General features: G+C 52.4%; 1 protein-coding gene across 1 annotated transcript in view; it reads right to left on the reverse strand.

Annotated features, from left to right (window-relative positions):
* Nucleotides 1–9094: 9094 nt before the first annotated feature.
* The window catches only part of LOC309369719 (solute carrier family 12 member 9-like), a 94695-nt gene continuing 83505 nt past the window's right edge, over nucleotides 9095–20284 (reverse strand). The window contains exons 11-13 of the mRNA XM_081910893.1: nucleotides 18570–18744; nucleotides 11857–12003; nucleotides 9095–10390 (exon numbers count right to left, since the gene is read on the reverse strand). Of these exons, the coding sequence (XP_081767019.1) occupies nucleotides 9585–10390; nucleotides 11857–12003; nucleotides 18570–18744 (1128 nt within the window). The 3' untranslated portion in view covers nucleotides 9095–9584. The remainder of the gene's footprint in view (nucleotides 10391–11856; nucleotides 12004–18569; nucleotides 18745–20284) is intronic.

Here is a 20284-nt window from a genome sequence, read left to right on the forward strand (position 1 = left end):
AAGGCAAGAAAGGCTCAACTGTAGGGGGCGCCAGAGCCAGTCACAGGAGGAATGGATACTTCCTAGTTTTGCCCTGATCCTGATGAGTTTTACAAGGGCAACAGTGAGACTAAGGAGGACATTGACAGTCAGGGCCAACCCCTGGATTGCTTGCAAATAAGGCTCTAGCGGTCTTAGGGGACCACAAGCTTAACTTGAGTCCACACTGTGATGCAGGAGCAAAAAAAGGTGAATGCTATTCTCTAGGCTGCATCAAGAGGTGTACAGTGGTACCTCGGGTTACAGACGCTTCAGGTTACAGACTCCGCTAACCCAGAAATAGTACCTCGGGTTAAGAACTTTGCTTCAGGATGAGAACAGAAATTGCATGCCGGTGGCACAGCAGCAGCGGGAGGCCCCATTAGCTAAAGTGGTGCTTCAGGTTAAGAACAGTTTCAGGTTAAGAACAGACCTCCAGAATGAATTAAGTTCTTAACCCGAGGTACCACTATATACTGTCCAGATCAAGGGAAGTAAAAATACCACTCTATTCTGCCTTGGTCAGACCACACCGGGAAAACTGTGTCCAATTCTGGGAGCCGCAATTTAAGAAGGATATTGACAAATTGGAACATGTGCAGAGGAGGGCGGCCAAGATGATCATGGGACTGGAAACCAAGCCTGATGAGGAACGGTTGAAGGAACTGGGTATGTTTATCCTGGAAAAGAGGAGATTGAGAGGAGATCGGAGAGCCATCTTCAAATATCTCAAGGTATGTGACGTGGAAGATGGAGCAAGCTTGTTTTCTCTTGCTCCAGTGTGGTGTAGTGGTTAAGAGCGGTGGACTTGTAATCTGGTGAACCGGGTTCGCTTCCCCGCTCCTCCACCTGCAGCTGCTGGGTGACCTTGGGCCAGTCACACTTCTCCGAAGTCTCTCAGCCCCACTCACCTCTCAGAGTGTTTGTTGTGGGGGAGGAAGGGAAAGGAGAATGTTAGCCGCTTTGAGACTCCTTAAAGGGAGTGAAAGGCGGGATATCAAATCCAAACTCTTCTTCTTCTTCTCCTCCAGAGGATAGGACCTATAACAATGGATTCAAGTGGCAAGATAGGAGATTCCGACTAATTATCAGGAAGAGCTTTCTGACAGTAAGAGCTGTTCGGCAGTGGAACGTTCTCCCTCGGAAGGTGGTGGACTCTCCTACCTTGGAGGTTTTTAAGCAGAGGTTGGATGGCCATCTGTCGTGGATGCTTCAGCTGAGATTCCTGCATTGCAGAGGGGCTGGACTAGATGACCCTGGGGTTTCCTTCCAACTTAACAATTATATGATTCTATGGTGAGGCAGGCAGGTGCTGGCTGAAGACAGACTGCACCCCGGACCAGCCTCCACCGTGTCTCAAGGTTTGAAGGCAGGGATGTTCGGCTCTCGGCTCCTCCTGCTCTGCTGCGGAGCGTCACGGGTTAAAACACCAACCTCCTGTGGTTGCAACGAGGCTGGGAAGTTAATTTAATGAAGTGTGAGGCTTTTTATGTGCTTTTAATTACGTTGCGATAATTAACATTATGGACCCTCAGTCCTGATTACTCGTCTGCCCTGTGCCAGCCTACCCGCCTGTTTGTAAATAAAATTAACCGCCCGCACCCTGGCAGAAACGCCACCCACGCTGGCAGGGCTGGCAAGTTCTGCTCTGGGTGCCAGCTCAGGGCAGGGCGGGAGGGAGGGCAGGGTGCCATCCCAGAAATTGACAGGAAGTGTGTGCGCATGGATTGAAGTGGTGCCCACTTCTGCATCAACGCCCCCCCAAAAAGGAAGTGCATCTCCACCCCACCCCCAAAAAAGAGGGCATGGATTTGCATCACATTTGCATCAGCTAATTTGTGTTTTGCTTGAGCAAATTTCAAAATAATCACTGTAGTTTAAATAGAAAGGCAACGCATCTCGGCAGAGCGGGGGAGACGGGAGGCAGTTGACTCGTGTGGCTGCTCAGTCTTCTGGCCAACGCTCTTGGTCTTTAAATTGGACTTGGACCAGGTTGCCCTTCCAGTCCAGGAGATCTCTCTTCATAGAGCCACTCTAGCTGGTGGTGCAGGGACACGGATGGCGCTGTGGGTTAAACCACAGAGCCTAGGACTTGCCGATCAGAAGTTTGGCGGTTCGAATCCCCATGAAGGGGTGAGCTGCTGTTGCTTGGTCCCTGCTCCTGCCAACCTAGCAGTTCGAAAGCACGTCAAAGTGCAAGTAGATAAATAGGTACCGCTCCGGCGGGAAGGTAAACGGTGTTTCCGTGCGCTGCTCTGGTTCACCAGAAGCGGCTTAGTCATGCTGGCCACATGACCCAGAAGCTGCACGCCGGCTCCCTCGTCCAGTAAAGCGAGATGAGCACCGCAACCCTAGAGTTGGTCATGACTGGACCTAATGGTCAGGGGTCCCTTTACCTTTATAGTTGGTGGTACTGGGCTGGGGAGAGAAATGCCGTGATTGCCGACACTGATTTCCAACTTCTAAGTGCTTAAGGGAAGGTGGCTGGGAGCCTCCAGCTTTTCAAAATGGCTTCCAGATGTTAAAGAGCGTGTCTGGGGGTAGAAGGATGGGCCTCCACAAAAAGGAACCTTCCAGGGGTTTTCTTCCGGAGAGACAGCCTAAGAATTTCTCCCTGGTTGCTGGACAGTGATGCAGACCCACACAGAGATGGCTGTCCAAGATCGGGAAAGCAGGAGAACGATGGGAGTCAGTACTGCTGATATCATAGGTTGTAGAGTTGGAGGGAACCCAAAGGTAATCTTGTTCAACCCCATGCAGTGCAAGAGCCGCAGCGAAAGAACCCGATGGGATCATATAATACAATAATAATACAGAATGACCTCGGTCCTCTGTACCTGAAGGAGCTTCTCCACCCCCATCGTTCAGCCCAGACACTGAAGTCCAGCTCCAAGGGCCTTTTGGCAGTTCCCTCCCTGTGAGAAGTGGGGTTACAGGGAACCAGGCAGAGGGCCTTCTCGGTGGTGGCGCCCGCCCTGTGGAACGCCCTAACATCAGATGTCAAGGAAATAAACAACTATCTGACTTTCAGAAGACATCTGAAGGCAGCCCTGTTTAATTTTTAATATTTAATGCTGTATTGCTTTTAACACTCGATTGGAAGCCGCCCAGAGTGGCTGGGGAAACTCAGCCAGATGGGCGGGGTATTAATAATAATAATAATAATAATAATAATAATAATAATAATAATAATAATAATTTAATTAACCTGCCCTTCACCAGCAGGACCCAGGGTGGGTTACCACAGGTTAAAATGCAGTATTAAACACAGCTAAAGCAAATTTTGTGGGACGCGGGTGGTGCTGTGGGTTAAACCACAGAGCCTAGGACTTGCCGATCAGAAGGTCGGCGGTTCGAATCCCTGTGATGGGGTGAACTCCCGTTGCTCGGTCCCTACTGCTAGCAGTTCAAAAGCACATCAAAGTGCAAGTAGATAAATAGGTACCACTCCAGCAGGAAGGTAAACGGCGTTCCTGTGTGCTGCTCTGGTTCGCCAGAAGCGACTTAGTCATGCTGGCCACATGACCCGGAAGCTGTATGCCGGTTCCCTCAGCCAATAAAGCGAGATGAATTCCGTAACCCCAGAGTTGTCCGCGACTGGACCTAATGGTCGGGGGTCCCTTTAAAGCAAATTTGCTGGCACCTGTCCGTCTCAAGAGACAATGGAGTGCATCTCCAAAAGAAAGCAAGGCAATATATTCGGCACCAACTTGGCTGCAGGAGCCGCCGGAAGGAGGTGTGCAAGGCACCATCCAACCACCTTAGGGACTCCAATCCGAATTTGTACAGGGTTCACACCTTCGGCTTTCCTTCTCCCAAAGATACACTGCAGGAAAATGGTGGGTGGGTCCTGGAAACACCCTCTCAGGTGTGAAAGGCTGAATCTTAAGCATTTGCCCTTCTCTTCTCCCCCCTTGAACTGCACCCATTCAGCCACTGTGGGCTGTGATGAGAAGGTGCAACACAGCCAAGCTGGTGGGCACCCTTCCATTCTTGTGTGTGTGTGTGTGTGTGTGTGTGTGTGTGTGTGTTGGCACCACCCTGAACTTCTCCAGGAGGAAAAGAAGCACTTTCTGCTGCTTTTGAAGGTGTCTGCTGTATTGCTGAGCTGAGCTATTACTCACAATTTCCAAGTAAACACCCTGCAATTTGTTGCAGGGAAGCCGGCCACCTTTTCTCTGCTGGTGCCAGCAGGGCAAGCAGGAGGTGCCAGCCTACTTGGCCACACGGAGCAGGTCCCTTCCTGCTCAGACCCTGCACGCCTCTCTGTGTCTCTGCGGCCACAGGCCCCTGGTCCGTTGGCGTCGCCACCCCAGCCCAAGCCCTGCCACTCTGCCACCTGCTCCGGGGCTAATAGGAAGCCATCCATCATTGCAGAGTGTGAAAGGCCCGTCCGGCGTGGCAGGCAGCAGCTAATACATTTATCTGCCGTCCTGCCAGCCGCTTCCTCCCCTCTCCGTAATCAATAGAGCCGCGCTCAATAGGAAAATGAATAGTGTCACTCCGATGCCTATCGGAGGAGGAAATTGCCAGCTTAAATGACAGGGCCGTTCAGCGCTTCCACCCGATTCCGATAGCACTGCCAGCTGCATGTCCTCTGGAGAAGGAGGGCTCCTTGGCTGCCAGCCTGTCAGGACACCTGGAGAGGGTGGCAGGATTGGAGCAGCCCCTCGAAGGGAGGAGTGGAGCCAGGATGCAGCGAGGTGGAGGTTTGTCCCTGGCCGCGAGTTGGATATGAGAGAGAGAGAGGAGGTCACGGAAGGTCAATGTAATATATCAAGAGTTGTTGCTGCTATTTCACTTTACTTCGTGTTTCCTCTTGGTAGGAAAAAAAATAGGCCTGCTTTCCAAGGTGGTAGGTGAAAAGTCACGTATCAGCAGCGCGAGGCTTAGTAAGGGCAGCAGACCAGGCAGGTTTGTAGCCGTTGCAGTGTCTTACTGGGCCTGCGCTGCAGCCTAACACAGCAAAGCACATTCAAAGACTGAATACTGTAAGCAGGGAAACTGGAATTGTGTCATTATACAGTGGCAAACTTCTTCTAGAATAGCTTCTGCACAGGAGTTCTCTTTTATTTATGCATCCCATTCCTCAAGGAGGTTCTCTTCAGCGACTTACAAAATTAGTGTACCAGAGCAGGGAGAATGTGGGGAAAAGGAAGTGCTTCTTCATGCAGTCAGACTATGGAACTCCCTCCCACAGTAATGGCCACCATTAAAAGAGTAGACAAATTCATGGAGGAGAGGGATATTGATGGCTACTATGATGGCTATGTTCTGCCACCACAGTTGGAGGCAGTGATGCAGTGTAATGTGTGGATCCTTAGAATCACGCAACTGTAGAGTTGGAAGGGACCCCAGGGGTCATCTAGTCCAACCCCCTGCAAGGCAGGAATCTTTTGCCCAACGTGGGGCTCAAACCCACGACCTTGAGATTAAGTGCCTCATGTTCTACCAACTGAGTACAGTGGTACCTCTGATTGCGAACAGGATCCGTTCTGGAGGCCCGTTCGCAACATGAAAAGAGTGCAACCCGCGGCAGCGTGTCTGCGCATGCAGGGGTTGCGATTCGCCGCTTCTGAACATGCGTGTGACATCATTTTGCGCTTCTGCGCATGCGGCGAAACCCAGAAGTAACCCTTTCAGGTACTTCCGGGTTGCTGCAGGACGTAACCTGAAAGAACGTAACATGAAGTGGATGTAACATGAGGTATGACTGGACCACTCTGTTCTGCCGTGGGTAGACCCCACCTGCTGTCCTGTGTCCAGTTCTGGGAACCAAAGGTTAAGAAGGGTATTGACAAGTTGGAAGGTGCGCAGAGGAGAGCCAACAGTGTGATGTAGCAGCAAAAAAGGTGGATGCTATTCTAGGCTGCATCAAGAGAAGTATAGTGTCCAGATCAAGGGAAGTCATAGTACCACTCTACTCTGCCTTGGTCAGACCACACCTGGAATACCTGTGTCCAATTCTGGTGGCCACAATTTAAGAAGGATATTGATCAATCAGAACTTGTGCAAGTAGTGCAACCAAGACTACTGAATCTTTTGAGGAGCACTTGAAGGATCTGGGTATGTTTAGCCTGGAAAAGAGATTGCCAGGTGATGACAGCTGCCTTCAAATACCTGAAGAGCTGTCACAGGGAAGATGGAGCAAGCTCACTCTCTCCTGCTCCAGAAGGTAGGACCCAAACCGATGGGAGTCAAATGATAAGAAACAAGATTCCGACTAAACATTAGGAAGAGCTTTCTGACAGCAGGGTGGTGGGCTCTCGTTTCTTGGAGGTTTTTAAGCAGAGGTTGGGTAGCCACCTGTCAAGGATGCTTTAGCGAGATTCCTGCACTATACGGGGTTAGTCTAGAGGACCCTTCGGGATCCCTTACAATTGTTGCTGTTTAGTCCTTTAGTCGTGTCTGACTCTTGGTGACCCCCTGGACCAGAGCACGCCAGGCACTCCTGTCTTCCACTGCCTCCTGCAGTTTGGTCAAACTCATGCTGGTAGCTTCGAGAACACTGTCCAACCATCTCGTCCTCTGTCATCCTCTTCTCCTTGTGCCCTCCATCTTTCCCAACATCAGGGTCTTTTCCAGGGAGTCTTCTCTTCTCTCATGAGGTGGCCAAAGTCTTGGAGCCTCAGCTTCAGGATCTGTCCTTCCAGTGAGCACTCAGGGCTGATTTCCTTAAGAATGGAGAGGTTTAATCTTGAGAGTCCAGGGGACTCTCAAGAGTCTCCTCCAGCACCAACAATACAATTCTCCAATTCTTACAACAATACAATTCTCCAGTTCTGCAATTCCACCCCTCCTGGGCTCAGGTGCTCCTGTTTGGCTCCACAGGGACCATGGGTTGGGTTCCGATTAGCACATCGGGTATCCAAAAAGACTCCAGTCTCCTGCCCTCACGTCCTCCACCCCTTTGGGTCAGCCCCTCCGTTCCCTGTACTCATTACAGAGTCCGCAGCCCTGCGGGGCTTTCCCACCGCGTGTCTCCTTGAGAACTGAGCGGTGGAGGGGGAAGCGCAGGGGCGACGGCGAAAGCGGCAGCCTGTCAGGAGAAGTGACAAGCCTGATGAAGGGAGGAGAAGCCCAGGGGGAGCCGGTGTTAGCAGGCAGCAATGACACCAGTAATTGATTCCTGGCAGATTTCCCCTCTCGCCCCTGCCTGGCCAGCGAAGGAGAAAAAGACATGGCTACGTGGGCAGCACTGCTTGAGACGCCAGGCGCCACAGATATGGCAGCGATTTGCATGTGTCAGTGTGTTGAGAGATGCCATCTGCAGGGCGGAAGTTTGGGAAAAGGCTGCTCTGTGCCCACGCAAGTTGCCTGGCACCGGACGTAAGGTGGCGGTTCACAGGGGTAGGTTGGCAAGCAGCCGTTCAACCGGTGCAGTTAGGGGCTGCGGAAAGGCAACAGGGAGGGCACAGAAAGGGACGTGTGATAGGCACACTGTGCTGAGACACAGGGTCCTGGGTGCCAGTCACTAGGGACAGTGTGGTGCAGTGGTCAGAGCATCAGGCAGATGACATGGGAGACCAGGATTCGAATCCCCACTCAGCCATGGGTTACCCCATCAGTCACTGTCTGCCTAACCTCCCTTGCAGGGTTTTTGTGAGAATACAACTGGGAGAAAGAGGCGACATGTTTGGCACACCTTGAGCTCTTAGAAGGAAAGGGTAGGATATAAATGTAGTAAATGATAAAACACTCCCTGTCCCCCAAGTGAAAGGGTGAGTGGAGGAAAAGCTACTGCCAGTGTCAAGGTCGGATTTTCATGTTTCTTCCAGAGAACCAGATTTTGCCGGCCATTGTGGATACCTGGAAAGAAATCTGCACAAAGGACCAATGAAGGCAGAAGCAAAAGGTGGGGACAGAAGTAACATTTCATGCACGGGCTGAGGTGGGCTGGACGCTCATTCACTGCTCTGGAGACGCAGACATTTTCTTCTGTCCTGTTGGGAACGGTGGGAACAAATGGTTTCTGCAAGTTTGTGTGTATATGTGTGTGTGATGGGGCGAAGGATGGATATGGTGGGTAGCTACTGGCTAGCACCTGTGAGGTAACCAACATCCTGTTGCTTCTCCCAAACCCAAGAGGAGTTTTGCAACTGTTTTTCCAGTAGTGGTGTTTTTTGCAGGTTTAAAGTCAAAGTTGGAGGCAGCTTCCTATGTTACTAGCTCACTGTGACTACTTTTAAGACTATTACTTCTGTCTTCAGTCTGAGGACAGAAGTAATTTTGGTTCCACAGTAGACCCACTAGAAAACCTCTAGGGCCCAAGGAGGGAGGAGAGGACAACTGGATTGGAAATTCAGAAATGATTATCTTTTCCATTCACATTGTTGTTCAAAGGGATCAGCTGCTGCTTTTTGCATCCGAAATTTCACATGAAAGTGGAGCTATAACCTGATCAGCATAATGGTGTCCCCCCTTCTAATGCTCTCCATCCTTCCGGGGGGTGTGGAGGGAGCCTGACACTGCCGCAACGAATCAGCCATTCAGACCACCGCCACTGTCATGGACTGGTTGGGGGCAGAGGAATGGTGGGAGGAGCCATTTGGGAAACCCCAAAGGTAAGAAGGCTCAGAGGCCGGGGCAGTGGGGGTGGGATGATGAGCAGTCAGAGGGAGAAGACTGGGAAGAGAAGGTGTCAGAAACAGAAGAGGTAACAGGGCTGAGTGAGTTAGGAGAGGCTGTGGCAGAGATGAGTCTGGCTGCTGGAGAGTCCCGGGTGTCTCCTCCTGCTGCTGTGACAAGCTCCCTTCCCACCTCCCAGAACCAGAAATGGGCTGAAACAGGCGGAGCAGAGGTTGACTGCAAGCAGGTACAGTCTCTGATTGCTTGGGAGAGGAGGGGACCTAGAAGGCTGTGTGGAGGTGGGGGCTTTCAGTCTCAGCAGCTGGTATTCATGGAGTAAGACCACCAGGAACGAGCTGCTCTGCCCATTAGGCCTGACACTCAACCAAGTCTCTGGAGCTCGTGTTTTCGTAAGAGAGATTTACTTCCCACGATTACTGACCAGCACACTCCTGTGACAACTGCCCCAAGCTCCTTGCCATCAACACCCCAAACGCCACCACAGCAGCCTGCTCAGATCCTTCAGGACCATCTTTATTTTTGCTCCTGTTTCTACACGTATCAAAGGCACCGGGGCTGCTGCAGAGTTTTTCCAAGGCCACTTGGCAAAGTGCTAGCTTGGTACTGCTCTGGTCTCACTCGGGTCCCCTCTGCGTGAGCTCACAGAGTCTTCCAAAGTGTTGACGGGACGTCCCTGCAGGACGTAACAGTCTCTTCTTGGCCCGAATGGCTTTGCTGGGCCCCAGAAGCGGGGCTCACAGTTCCCACGCCCAGGAGTCCTCCAAGTAGGCCCAGTCTTTGGTGAAAGAGGACGCTTAGGCTGCCCGTGTCCAGTCCAGCAGGGCCCAGAGAGCAGCCCCAGTATAACCTGCTGCCCACCTTCACTTCTTGACCCACCACACCACTCTGGTGCCCTGGCACTCCCCAACCCTTGACCGTCACGGGGCATCAGCAAGCCAGCCAGCCACGGCTCAGGCCGACCTCGCGCAGCACCCAACCTAGAGCTCAGTGCTGGTGACAGCGCTGACCCCGTGCACCAGCAGCGTAGGGCCCAGCCCTCGAGTGAGCACCTCCAACTGCTCCAAGTACCTGCCGTACAGGGTGGTGTCCGCTGGGGGGCGGGGCAAGTAGAGGAAGCGGACGGTGGGGGCGGAGCTCTGCTGGAGGATGAGCTGGTTGACGGCGCTCAGGTACTCGTCCGTCACTTGTGCCACGTTTCCGGGGATGCCGAAGGCGTCGGTGGCGCCGGCCATCTCCTGCTGGCGGTGCCAGTGGAGGGCCACTGCGCTGTCCCACAGCACCGTGTGAATGTCTGCCTGGATGCGCAGGTCCTTCAGGAGCTGGCGCAGCTTGTCCTCCTGGCCCCGGGGTCGGGTGCCGCTCTCCATGCAGAGGAAGAGGCGCAGGCGGGCGCGGCGCCAAGCACGGGCCATGGCCAGGACGCAGGCCATCTGCAGCAGGAAGAGGCTGCAGGTGTTCACGTAGTGGGCGCTGTCAGGCCGCAGCAGGTTGATGGGCCAGACGTCGATGAGGGGCTGGGCCCGCCATCCCAGCTCCTGCGGCGGCTTTAGCTCCTCGAAGGAGCGCGCCAGCAGAACGTTGCGCTGCATCTTCAGGGCGTCCGCGATGATGGCCACGTACTCGCGGGGAGAGAGGCACTTCTGCGTCCCCGACGTCCACGGCGGAGGGAAGTTCTGCCAGGCCACCTCCTCCCCGCTGCTGAAGGCCGGGTGCTGGGAGAGGCGGTCCTCCGAGGTCGTGTCGTCGTAGAAGCCCAGAGCGATGGTGTTGGGCCTCATGCCTCCTGGGAGAGGGAGAGAGAGGCAAGGGAGTATTAGTTGGGTTTCCCAAACTCGGGTCGCCAGCTGTTCTTGGGCTACAACTTCCATCGTCCCTAGCTAGCAGGACCAGTGGTCAGGGATGATGGGAACTGTAGTCCGAAAACAGCTGGAGACCCAGGTTTGGGAATCTCTGGTTTGCAACATCTACATTGTTCTGCTTTGCTTCTTAATGCTATTGTGTCTGTCATGAGCTGCTTTGAACACAACTTCTGTTGCTGGAAAGCGGAATGAAAGTAGAATCACAGAGTCTTAGAATTGTAGAGTTGGAAGGGACCCTGAGGGTCATCTAGTCCAACCCCCTGCTGCAATGGAGGAATATTTCACCCAAGCTGGGACTCAAAATCCACAGTCAAGAGTCCCATGCTCTACCGGCTGAGCCCAATCAAATCAAGGAGGAGGGACTGAGCTGCAGCAACAAACAAGGTCAAGATTGGGGGTAAATGGTTGGCGGTAAAAGTTGCCCTCACAACCCCTACCTCCCCAAAACAAAGGAATGAAAATGGATTGGTGGCCAGTTCCGTCCTACAATTATATTTGATGCAGCCACAAAAATGAAGAAATATTGCTGTATTTCATTGGTCAGCCTTGTGGGGTTTAGGAACAGAGGCAGCTTAGGCATTTGGTTCAACTAGATCCATATTGCGGGGCGGGGAACCTTTTGAACTCTGTGGGCCAGATCTGGATTGGTTTCGTGGACCAAATTTGCAAGAGGGGTGGCTTGCCTGTCCATCAGCTGAGGTCACCAAGGCAGCCAGGTGATTTCTCCAGGCGCTTTGAAGTCCTGAAGTTGGGACGTCAAAGCACCTTGCAGGCAGCAAAGTACGCCCTCCCCACAACCAGAAAGCATGCCTGAATCTCATGTGTAAAGGTAAAGGTACCCCTGCCCGTATGGGCCAGTCGTGTCCGACTCTAGGGTTGCGTGCTCATCTCGCTCTAGAGGCCGGGAGCCGGCGCCGTCCGAAGACACTTCCGGGTCACGTGGCCAGCGTGACGAAGCTGCTCTGGCGAGCCTGCACCAGCGCAACACATGGAAACGCCGTTTACCTTCCCGCTATAAAGCGGTCCCTATTTATCTACTTGCACTTAAGAGTGCTTTCAAACTGCTAGGTGGGCAGGAGCTGGGACCGAAAGACGGGAGCTCACCCCGCCGCGGGGATTCGAACCGCCGACCATACGATTGGCAAGTCCTAGGCACTGAGGTTTTACCCACAGCGCCACCCGCGTCCCACGAATCTCATGTGTACTATTTATTAAATTTGTATACCGCCCTTCATCCTTAGATGAAAATACAAGATAAAAACACAAAATTCGTAACAAAAAACGAAACAGTAACCCCCTTCCTAAAATATATTTATTTGCAACACACAGCCTGCCCCTAATTCCTCCTCAGCTGCCCAGTTCTCTGGCCCAAACAAAAAGGGATACTCACCCAAGCCAGAGATGAAGAGCAGCTGCTGGGTGCCATGTCTGATGGAGTCCGAAAGGGTCAGGTTGACGAAGGCCTTGATGTTCAGCCTGTCCACAAGCTGCAGCCATGAGTCAGACTGGTGCGGCAAGGGGTCAGAAGGCAGGGAGTCTAAGAGAGAAAGGAGAGGGTCAGCCGGCCGGCGTTGCGTTGGACCTCCAGAGCAAAGCCTACAGTGGGAGGAGACCCTTGGATAAGCACGGACACATTCACACATATGGAGGGAACCTGCGTGTGGAGGCACCTCCCTACAAGTCCATCAACAGGGGCAAACAACTTTAAGAGACAGCTGCAGAAGGCATCAGAATTCCATCTGTTGTTGGACTCTCTTAACCAAATCAGCCCCAGCCAGAATGGCAGTGGTCAGGGATAACGACACCAGAGAGTCCAGCACAGCAGTTCTCAACCTGTGGGTCCCCAGATGTTGTTGGACTACAACTCCCATCATCCCTGAGCTCTGGCCTTGCTAGCTAGGGGTGATGGGAGTTGTAGTTCAACAACATCTGGGGACCCACAGGTTGAGAAAGGCTGGTCCAGCATCTTCTGGGTCGCCAGTTACCCTATCCTAACACACACACATATCCATGGCTATGGTTTCTCCAACACCTTACTGGTACCCATTCCCCATCACTCACAGAGTTCCCAATTTCATAGAATCATCTTGTGAACTGGCTTGAGATCTTTTGATGAAGGGCGGTATATCATTATTATCCCGAATCGCTCAGATTCGGGAAGAAGTAGACTCCACCGTGGGAGCAGGGCCGGGGTGGGAGAGTGCTAGAGTTCTGTCTAGTCAAGTTGAGTGGGATCAATTCCAATCTGTTACTTCTGAGGATGTGGACAGGCTGCTTGGACGAGTGAAACCAACCACCTGTCTCCTGGATCCTTGCCCATCCTGGCTTATAAAAGCTAGCCGGGAAGGACTGGGCGATGGGCTTCGTGGGATGGTGAATGCTTCCCTCTGTGAGGGAGCCTTCCCAGACCCACTGAAAGAGGCGGTTATTAAACCGCTTCTTAAAAAACCATCTTTAGATGCGGCCACGATGGCCAATTATCGCCCAGTCTCAAACCTTCCATTCTTGGGCAAGGTGATTGAGTGAGCGGTTGCCGAACAACTCCAGGCACGCCTGGAAGAAGCGGACCATTTGGATCCCTTCCAGTCGGGATTCAGGCCTCATCATGGGACTGAAACTGCCTTGGTCGCACTGGTTGATGATCTCTGGCGGGCTAGGGACAAAGGTGAGAGCTGTTTCCTAGTTCTGCTGGATCTCTCAGCGGCGTTTGATACCATCGACCACAACATCCTTCTGGACCGTCTTGAGGGGCTGGGAGCTGGGGGCACTGTCCTACAGTGGTTCCGCTCCTTCCTCCTGGGCCGTGTTCAGAAAGTGGTGGTGGGGGATGAGTGTTCAGACCCCTGGGCTCTCACTTGTGGGGTGCCTCAGGGTTCTGTCCTCTCCCCCATGCTTTTCAACATTTACATGCAGCCGCTGGGAGAGATCATCAGGAGGTTTGGGCTGGGTGTTCATCAGTATGCAGATGATACCCAGCTCTACCTCTCTTTTAAATCAGAACCAGTGAGGGCAGTGAAGGTCCTGTGTGAGTGTCTGGAGGCTGTTGGAGGATGGATGGCGGCTAACAGATTGAGGTTGAATCCTGACAAGACAGAAGTACTGTTTCTGGGGGACAGGAGGCGGGCAGGTGTGGAGGATTCCCTGGTCCTGAATGGGGTAACTGTGCCCCTGAAGGACCAGGTGCGCAGCCTGGGAGTCATTTTGGACTCACAGTTGTCCATGGAGGCACAGGTCAAATCTGTGTCCAGGGCAGCTGTTTACCAGCTCCATCTGGTACGTAGGCTGAGACCCTATCTGCCTGCAGACTGTCTCGCCAGAGTGGTGCATGCTCTAGTTATCTCCCGCTTGGACTACTGCAATGCACTCTACGTGGGGCTACCTTTGAAGGTGACTTGGAAACTACAACTAATCCAGAATGCGGCAGCTAGACTGGTGACTGGGAGCGGCCGCCGAGACCATATAACACCGGTCTTGAAAGATCTACATTGGCTCCCAGTATGTTTCCGAGCACAATTCAAAGTGTTGGTGTTGACCTTTAAAGCCCTAAACGGCCTCGGTCCAGTATACCTGAAGGAGCGTCTCCACCCCCATCATTCTGCCCGGACGCTGAGGTCCAGCGCCGAGGGCCTTCTGGCGGTTCCCTCATTGCGAGAAGCAAAGCTACAGGGAACCAGGCAGAGGGCCTTCTCAGTAGTGGCGCCCGCCCTGTGGAATGCCCTTCCAGCAGATGTCAAAGCGATAAACAACTACCTGACATTCAGAAGACATCTTAAGGCAGCCCTGTTCAGGGACGTTTTTAACGTATGATATTTTACTGTATTTTTGGTTTTTATGGAAGCCGTCCAGAGTGGCTGGGGAGGCCCAGCCAGATGGGCGGGGTATAAATAATAAATTATTATTATTATTATTATTATTATTATTATTATTATTATTATTATTATTATTATTATTATTTTGCAAAAGAGCACCAGGATCACATAGTCCAACCCCCTGCCATGCGCAAATCATTCGCCCGACATTGGGGCTTGAACCCAGAACCTTGAGATGAAGAGTCTCAAGCTCTACAGACTGAGCCATCCCAGTAACACCAGGGGTGCTAACTTGAATAAAATATTGCGGGGGCCCAGGTAAGCCCCGCCCCGCATAATCAATCATATGATGCAATGCATACACACCATTTGAATGGGAATGCCCATCAACTTTGTGGGGACCCGGCCCCCTCAAATATTTTATTGTGGGGGTTGAAGCCCCCATGGCCCCTAGAAGTTGGCTCCTATGATTCATGTGCAGTACTGTTGCGGACACACACTACCACGCGTGTTTGCCAGACACACCTCACTTCTCTCCGGCAACATTCGCACAACCTGACCGCTGACCGATAACATGTTGGTATCGTGCTGCCTTCTTCTTCCTTCCCTGCTATGCCCCTTCTCGCCAACAAAGCACAGCCCTATCTGCCCCCCCCCCCGGACCATAAAGAAGGCTGATCGCCGAAGAATGGATGCTTTTGAATTATGGTGTTGGAGGAGACTCTTGAGAGTCCCATGGACTGCAAGAAGATCAAACCTCTCCATTCTGAAGGAAATCAGCCCTGAGTGCTCACTGGAAGGACAGATCCTGAAGCTGAGGCTCCAAGACTTTGGCCACCTCAGGAGAAGAGAAACTCCCCGGAAAAGACCCTGATGTTGGGAAAGATGGAGGGCACAAGGAGAAGGGGAAGACAGAGGACGAGATGGTGTCACAGTGTTCTCGAAGCTACCAGCATGAGTTTGACCAAACTGTGGGAGGCAGTGGAAGACAGGAGTGCCTGGCGTGCTCTGGTCCATGGGTCACGAAGAGGCAGACATGACTAAACGACTAAACAACAATCTGCCCGTAGGCTTCATGTGCTGACGCTTCCCAAAGCACATGAGCAGTTGGGATGTCCAGGAACACTCCGTAACACCTCAGTCGAGAGCTACAAAGGTCCCAAAAGCTGCAATTCGCATTCCTGGCTTCTTTTACTGCATGCCTCTGATTCGGGGGAATGAAGTGACAATGCCAGCCACTGTACTTTAAGTATAAACCTACATATTCCGCACTTTTAAGATGAGATATCGTTCGCAACTCTGCAATCCACAATTTATATGCCCTAAAAGATAATGGAAAGCTCTCCCCGCATGGCTCTCTTTAAAATTTACCGTTTCAGAGAATTCTGTGTCACGTGTGTGTTGTGACGATGGACTTGCGCCTCGCCAAACCCAAGAACGGTTCATTTCTCCCTCTGCCACAAAGTTCCCCAATGTGGGTGGAAGTAGCAGCTTCTGACAGTGCTTGGAGCTCACAAGCGCATTCACAGAGGGTCTTCACACTTGGCACCAAGTTCACCTCTTATCCACCCAAAGACCCAGGAATCCTTTCTCATTGATCCACCCCAACTAAGCTGTCGTACTTTATCTCTCATATTTGCCCTCTCTCTCTCTCTCTCTCTCTCTCTCTCTGTGTGTGTGTGTGTGTGGTTGAAAAATGAAATTAACTATCTTCCTCTTTCTACTTTCCCCTCTTTTCAGCGGGAGGGGAAAAAAATCCATTAGTCACCATGGAAACCAGAACAGCTCTGGGAGGGGCCCCGTTTGCGGCCTTCACAAAAGCAGCTGAGAAATCAATTTGCAGTACAAAGGACAGCAGGCAGGTAGAATTGGGAGCCTGGGCAGGCGGCACACAGACCCAGGTGCGCTTGCGAATGCTTTTGGCTGGAGCATCCGTGCAGCGTGAGGAGCGCTGCGCTGGTGTACATGTGTTCACCGGAAGGGGCACGTGCTCACGACTGAGAGTAAACAAAAAGGCCGAGCTGAGACATCAACTCTTGCAGCAAACTTGCACTCTGGGAGACTCAAACTTCTCAACCAGAGGGCAGAACTTCCGCTCCAGCTTAACTGGAAGGGGACAGGTGAGCTGGCAAGGACATTGGAGCGGTGCAAATTGATAGAGCTGAAACTGGCACTCCTGCTTATGTTTTTGTAGGGCGCTGGCCTCCCTGCCTCCTCACCCCACCCAGGAAATGACAGCCATGCACTTGGCAGGAAAATCTGCTGAGCCATCCATTGAACGGCCTCGGTCCAGTAGACCTGAAGGAGTGTCTCTACCCCCATCGTTCTGCCCGGACACTGAGGTCCAGCTCCGAGGGCCTTCTGGCGGTTCCCTCCCTGCAAGAAGTGAGGTTACAGGGAACCAGGCAGAGGGCCTTCTCGGTGGTGGCACCCGCCCTGTGGAACGCCCTCCCACCAGATGTCAAAGAGATAAACAACTACCAGACTTTTAGAAGACATAATAATAATAATAATAATAATAATAATAATAATAATAATAATAAAAAATTTTATTTATATCCCGCCCTCCCCAGCCGATGCCGGGCTCAGGGCGGCTAACAACACTAAAACAGTACAACATTATAAAACATTATAAAAATGAATTAAAATCAAAATTGATGGCAACCATAAACTAAAGATTTGTAAAGATTGCCAAAGGAGGGAGTCAGGCTGCGCCCTGACCAAAGGCCAGAGGCAGACATCTGAAGGCAGCCCTGTTTAGGGAAGCTTTTAATGTTTAATAGACTATTGTATTTTAATATTCTGTCGAAAGCCGCCCAGAGTGGCTGGGGAAACTCAGCCACATGGGTGGGGTATAAATAAATTATTATTATTATTATTATTATTAGCTTAGGAACATAGGAAGAGCCCGCTGGATCAGGCCAATGGCCCTTCTAGTCCAGCATCCTGTTCTGACAGTGGCCAACCTGAAGCCCCAATAGGAAATCTCCAAGCAGGATCCGAACACAAGACCCCTCTCTTTTCCTGTGGTATTCAGATGCATTGGCACCTCTGACCGTGGAGGCAGACCATGGTCATCCTGGCTAGGAGCCATCCATAGCCCTCTCCTCCTCCCTGAATTTGACCAATCCTCTTTTAAAGCCATCTAGGCCAGGGGCCATCATTGCTGCCTGTGGGAATGAGTTCCATAGTTCAGCTATGTGCAGCGTGAATAAGTATTTCATCTGCCTTGACTCTTCCAACGTTCAGCTTCAATGGACGTCCGCAAGTTTTTTCCATCCACTTACTCCAGACCACACATGATTTCACAAACCTCTACCCTGTTGATTCTCCCTCGCCTTTTCCTCTAAACTGAAAAGTCCCAAACGCTTCAATCTTTCTTCCACCCGCTCAATCCTTTTGGTTGCCCTTTCCCGAACTTTTTCCAATTCTACAATATTGTTTTCGAGGCCAGGCAACTGGGCACGTTCGTTTAGTCCGTGATAAAGTTTTTGAAACCCACAATAACCTCCAGCCTGGTTCCAGTTTATCACGTTGGGGCTGCCTTCGTCCTGGCGTGAGGAGTTCCATCGGCCCTTCCCCGCCCAAGAGAGAGGGAGGGAGGGAGGGAGAGACTATCAGCCAAGCCGCCCGCGAACCCGGCATGAGGTGGTTGCGCCGCCACCGCGGCCACTGAAGCATCCCTCCCCGTCCCCTCCTCTTCCTCCTCCCTCAGGCCGCCTCCTCAGTCCCCGCCGCCCCCGTCACTGCCTCTGGCTTCCCCTGGCAGCGCGACGGAAGTCTCGCAAGAGAGGGGCTGCCTGCCCGCCCGCCGCCACCTGTCCCCTCATGATGCGCCCCTGAGGGGGAAAAGGGAGAGACGGAGACATGGCAGCTCGTGCGCGCGCTCTCTCTCGAGGCGGAGGACCCCGGGCTGCTGCTTCCCTCCCGAGCCGGGCGAGCATCAAACCCGGGAAATTTAAGGGACATCATCAATCTGGGACAGCAGCGGGAAACGGTGCTGGGATGAGGGAGCTTCCCGCCAAATAAGGGACGGTTGACAGCTATGCCCCAGGCCTGGCACCTTGCTTGGCTGGAGCGAGGGCTGGGGAAGGAGGTGTCAAATCTTGGCCACACACAGGGTGCCATATTACCGAGGGCCCCCCCTGCCCAGGAGAGCCTCTCCAAGCTAGGTGGGTGGGTGGTACAACTCAGTCCAAGGCAACGTCCTATGTGCCTTCTCCCTGGGGCACATGGTTGCATCTCTCCAGAGGTCTTGGGGGGTCACCCAGCTGGCCTCCCGCTGCCCCCTTACCCAAGTCATCCAGCTCCACGTGGCCAAGCACATACAAGCCGCTCTTTTTGAGGTCGTTGATGAAGCTGATGAGCTGCAGGGATGTCCGCGGGTTCCGGACCATCAGCAGCACCTGCGGCCGCCAGAACTTGACGTGCTCCTTGCGGATGTCCAACATCAGCAGATATTTGCGGACCTGTGGGGGGGAGAGAGAGAGAATTTAGCATTTGTAAAAAAGACTGAAGCATTTTTGTTTGGGATTGTAGGAAAAGACCCGCCAAGGAAATTGAAAAACATCTTCATGTACACAACAACGGCGGCAAGAGCACAAGGATGGGAGAACGAGGAAACCCCGACTAAAGGACTAGAGAAACTGGTGGACTATGTGGAATTGGCGAAACTGACACACAAACTACGTGATAAGGACAACTGTGACTTTAAAGAAGAATGGGAGCCTTTTACAAAGTACTTAAAGAAACAACAAAATGAACTGGACTCCTTGGCAGGTTTTTATTGGTAATATATAGATGGATAAGTTAAGGATCTTTACAATTTTATAATATGCAGAGAATAACATGTGCTGAGAAACCAGAGAGAGGAGCTGAGGGAAGTCTGGGGGTGGGTGGGGGTGTTCTTCTTCTTTTGGGGGGAAATGGGGAGGGATAAAATGGGGGGAGGGGAATGAGGATGATGTCTTTGTGATAAATTATTATGTTGAAATTCCTAATAAAAATATCCCCCCCCCCAAAAAAAAGAGTCAGGCTGGAGGGTTCAATGGGGTGTTAGGGGATGGGAGTACCTCTGGTGGGGGACACATTGTGCTCCTTCTGGGGTGCTTTGCTCTCCTTTGCTCCCACCCCAGCACTCAGCTCTCACCTGTGGCTCCGAGATGCTGTCAGCATGCGACAGCAGCCACAACCTACGAAATGGCTTCCACTGGCCGGCTAAACCAGGTGAGAGGAGCCGAAGGGTCTCAAATCCCTGGGGAGTCAGGGGCTTCTTTTGCATGCAAAGAAAGGCTCTGGCAGATTGAACCAACGAGACCAAGAGAAGGTCCAATGGTCAAGAAGGCTAGCAGGACCAGCGGTCAGGGATGATGGGAATTGTAGTCTCAAAACATCTGGAGGGCTGAGGTTGAGGAAGCCTGCTGTAGAGGGAGGTGAGGAGCAGATGGGGCTCGTAGCCCATCTAGGACAGGCATAGGCAAACTCGGCCCTCCAGATGTTTTGGGACTACAAATCCCATCATCCCTAGTTAACAGGAGCAGTGGTCAGGGATGATGGGAGTTGTAGTCCCAAAACATCTGGAGGGCCGAGTTTGCCCATGCCTGATCTAGGAGAAGGAAAACTTTGATCCTGAACCTCAGCTGCCTTGCGGGACATCTTCAGGAGAAGAAAATGCTAAGGAGTAAACCCTACACAAATCCGGAATGGAGTCCCCAAGACAGCAGGATGGTGCCTTGTACACCTCCTTCCAGCAACTCCTGCAGCCAAGCCAGTGCCCAATGTCTTGCTCTGCTTTCCTTTGGACCCCATCAGGGAGCCCAAGAGGGTGGTCTTGTTGTCTGGGCTGCCCAGGACCTCCAGACACACTGTCCAGGCTAGCGCCCTGTGGAGGTCACGTTGGTGCTGCTAATGCAGCAGTTTGACTTCGTCCCAAGAGGCTATATCTTTGGACATAGGCTCTACCTACAGTGAACTACAGTGGTACCTCAGGTTACAGACGCTTCAGGTTAC

This window comes from Podarcis melisellensis (genome assembly GCF_964234715.1).
Source record: "Podarcis melisellensis genome assembly, chromosome: 5".
Taxonomy (NCBI): Eukaryota; Metazoa; Chordata; class Lepidosauria; order Squamata; family Lacertidae; genus Podarcis; species Podarcis melisellensis.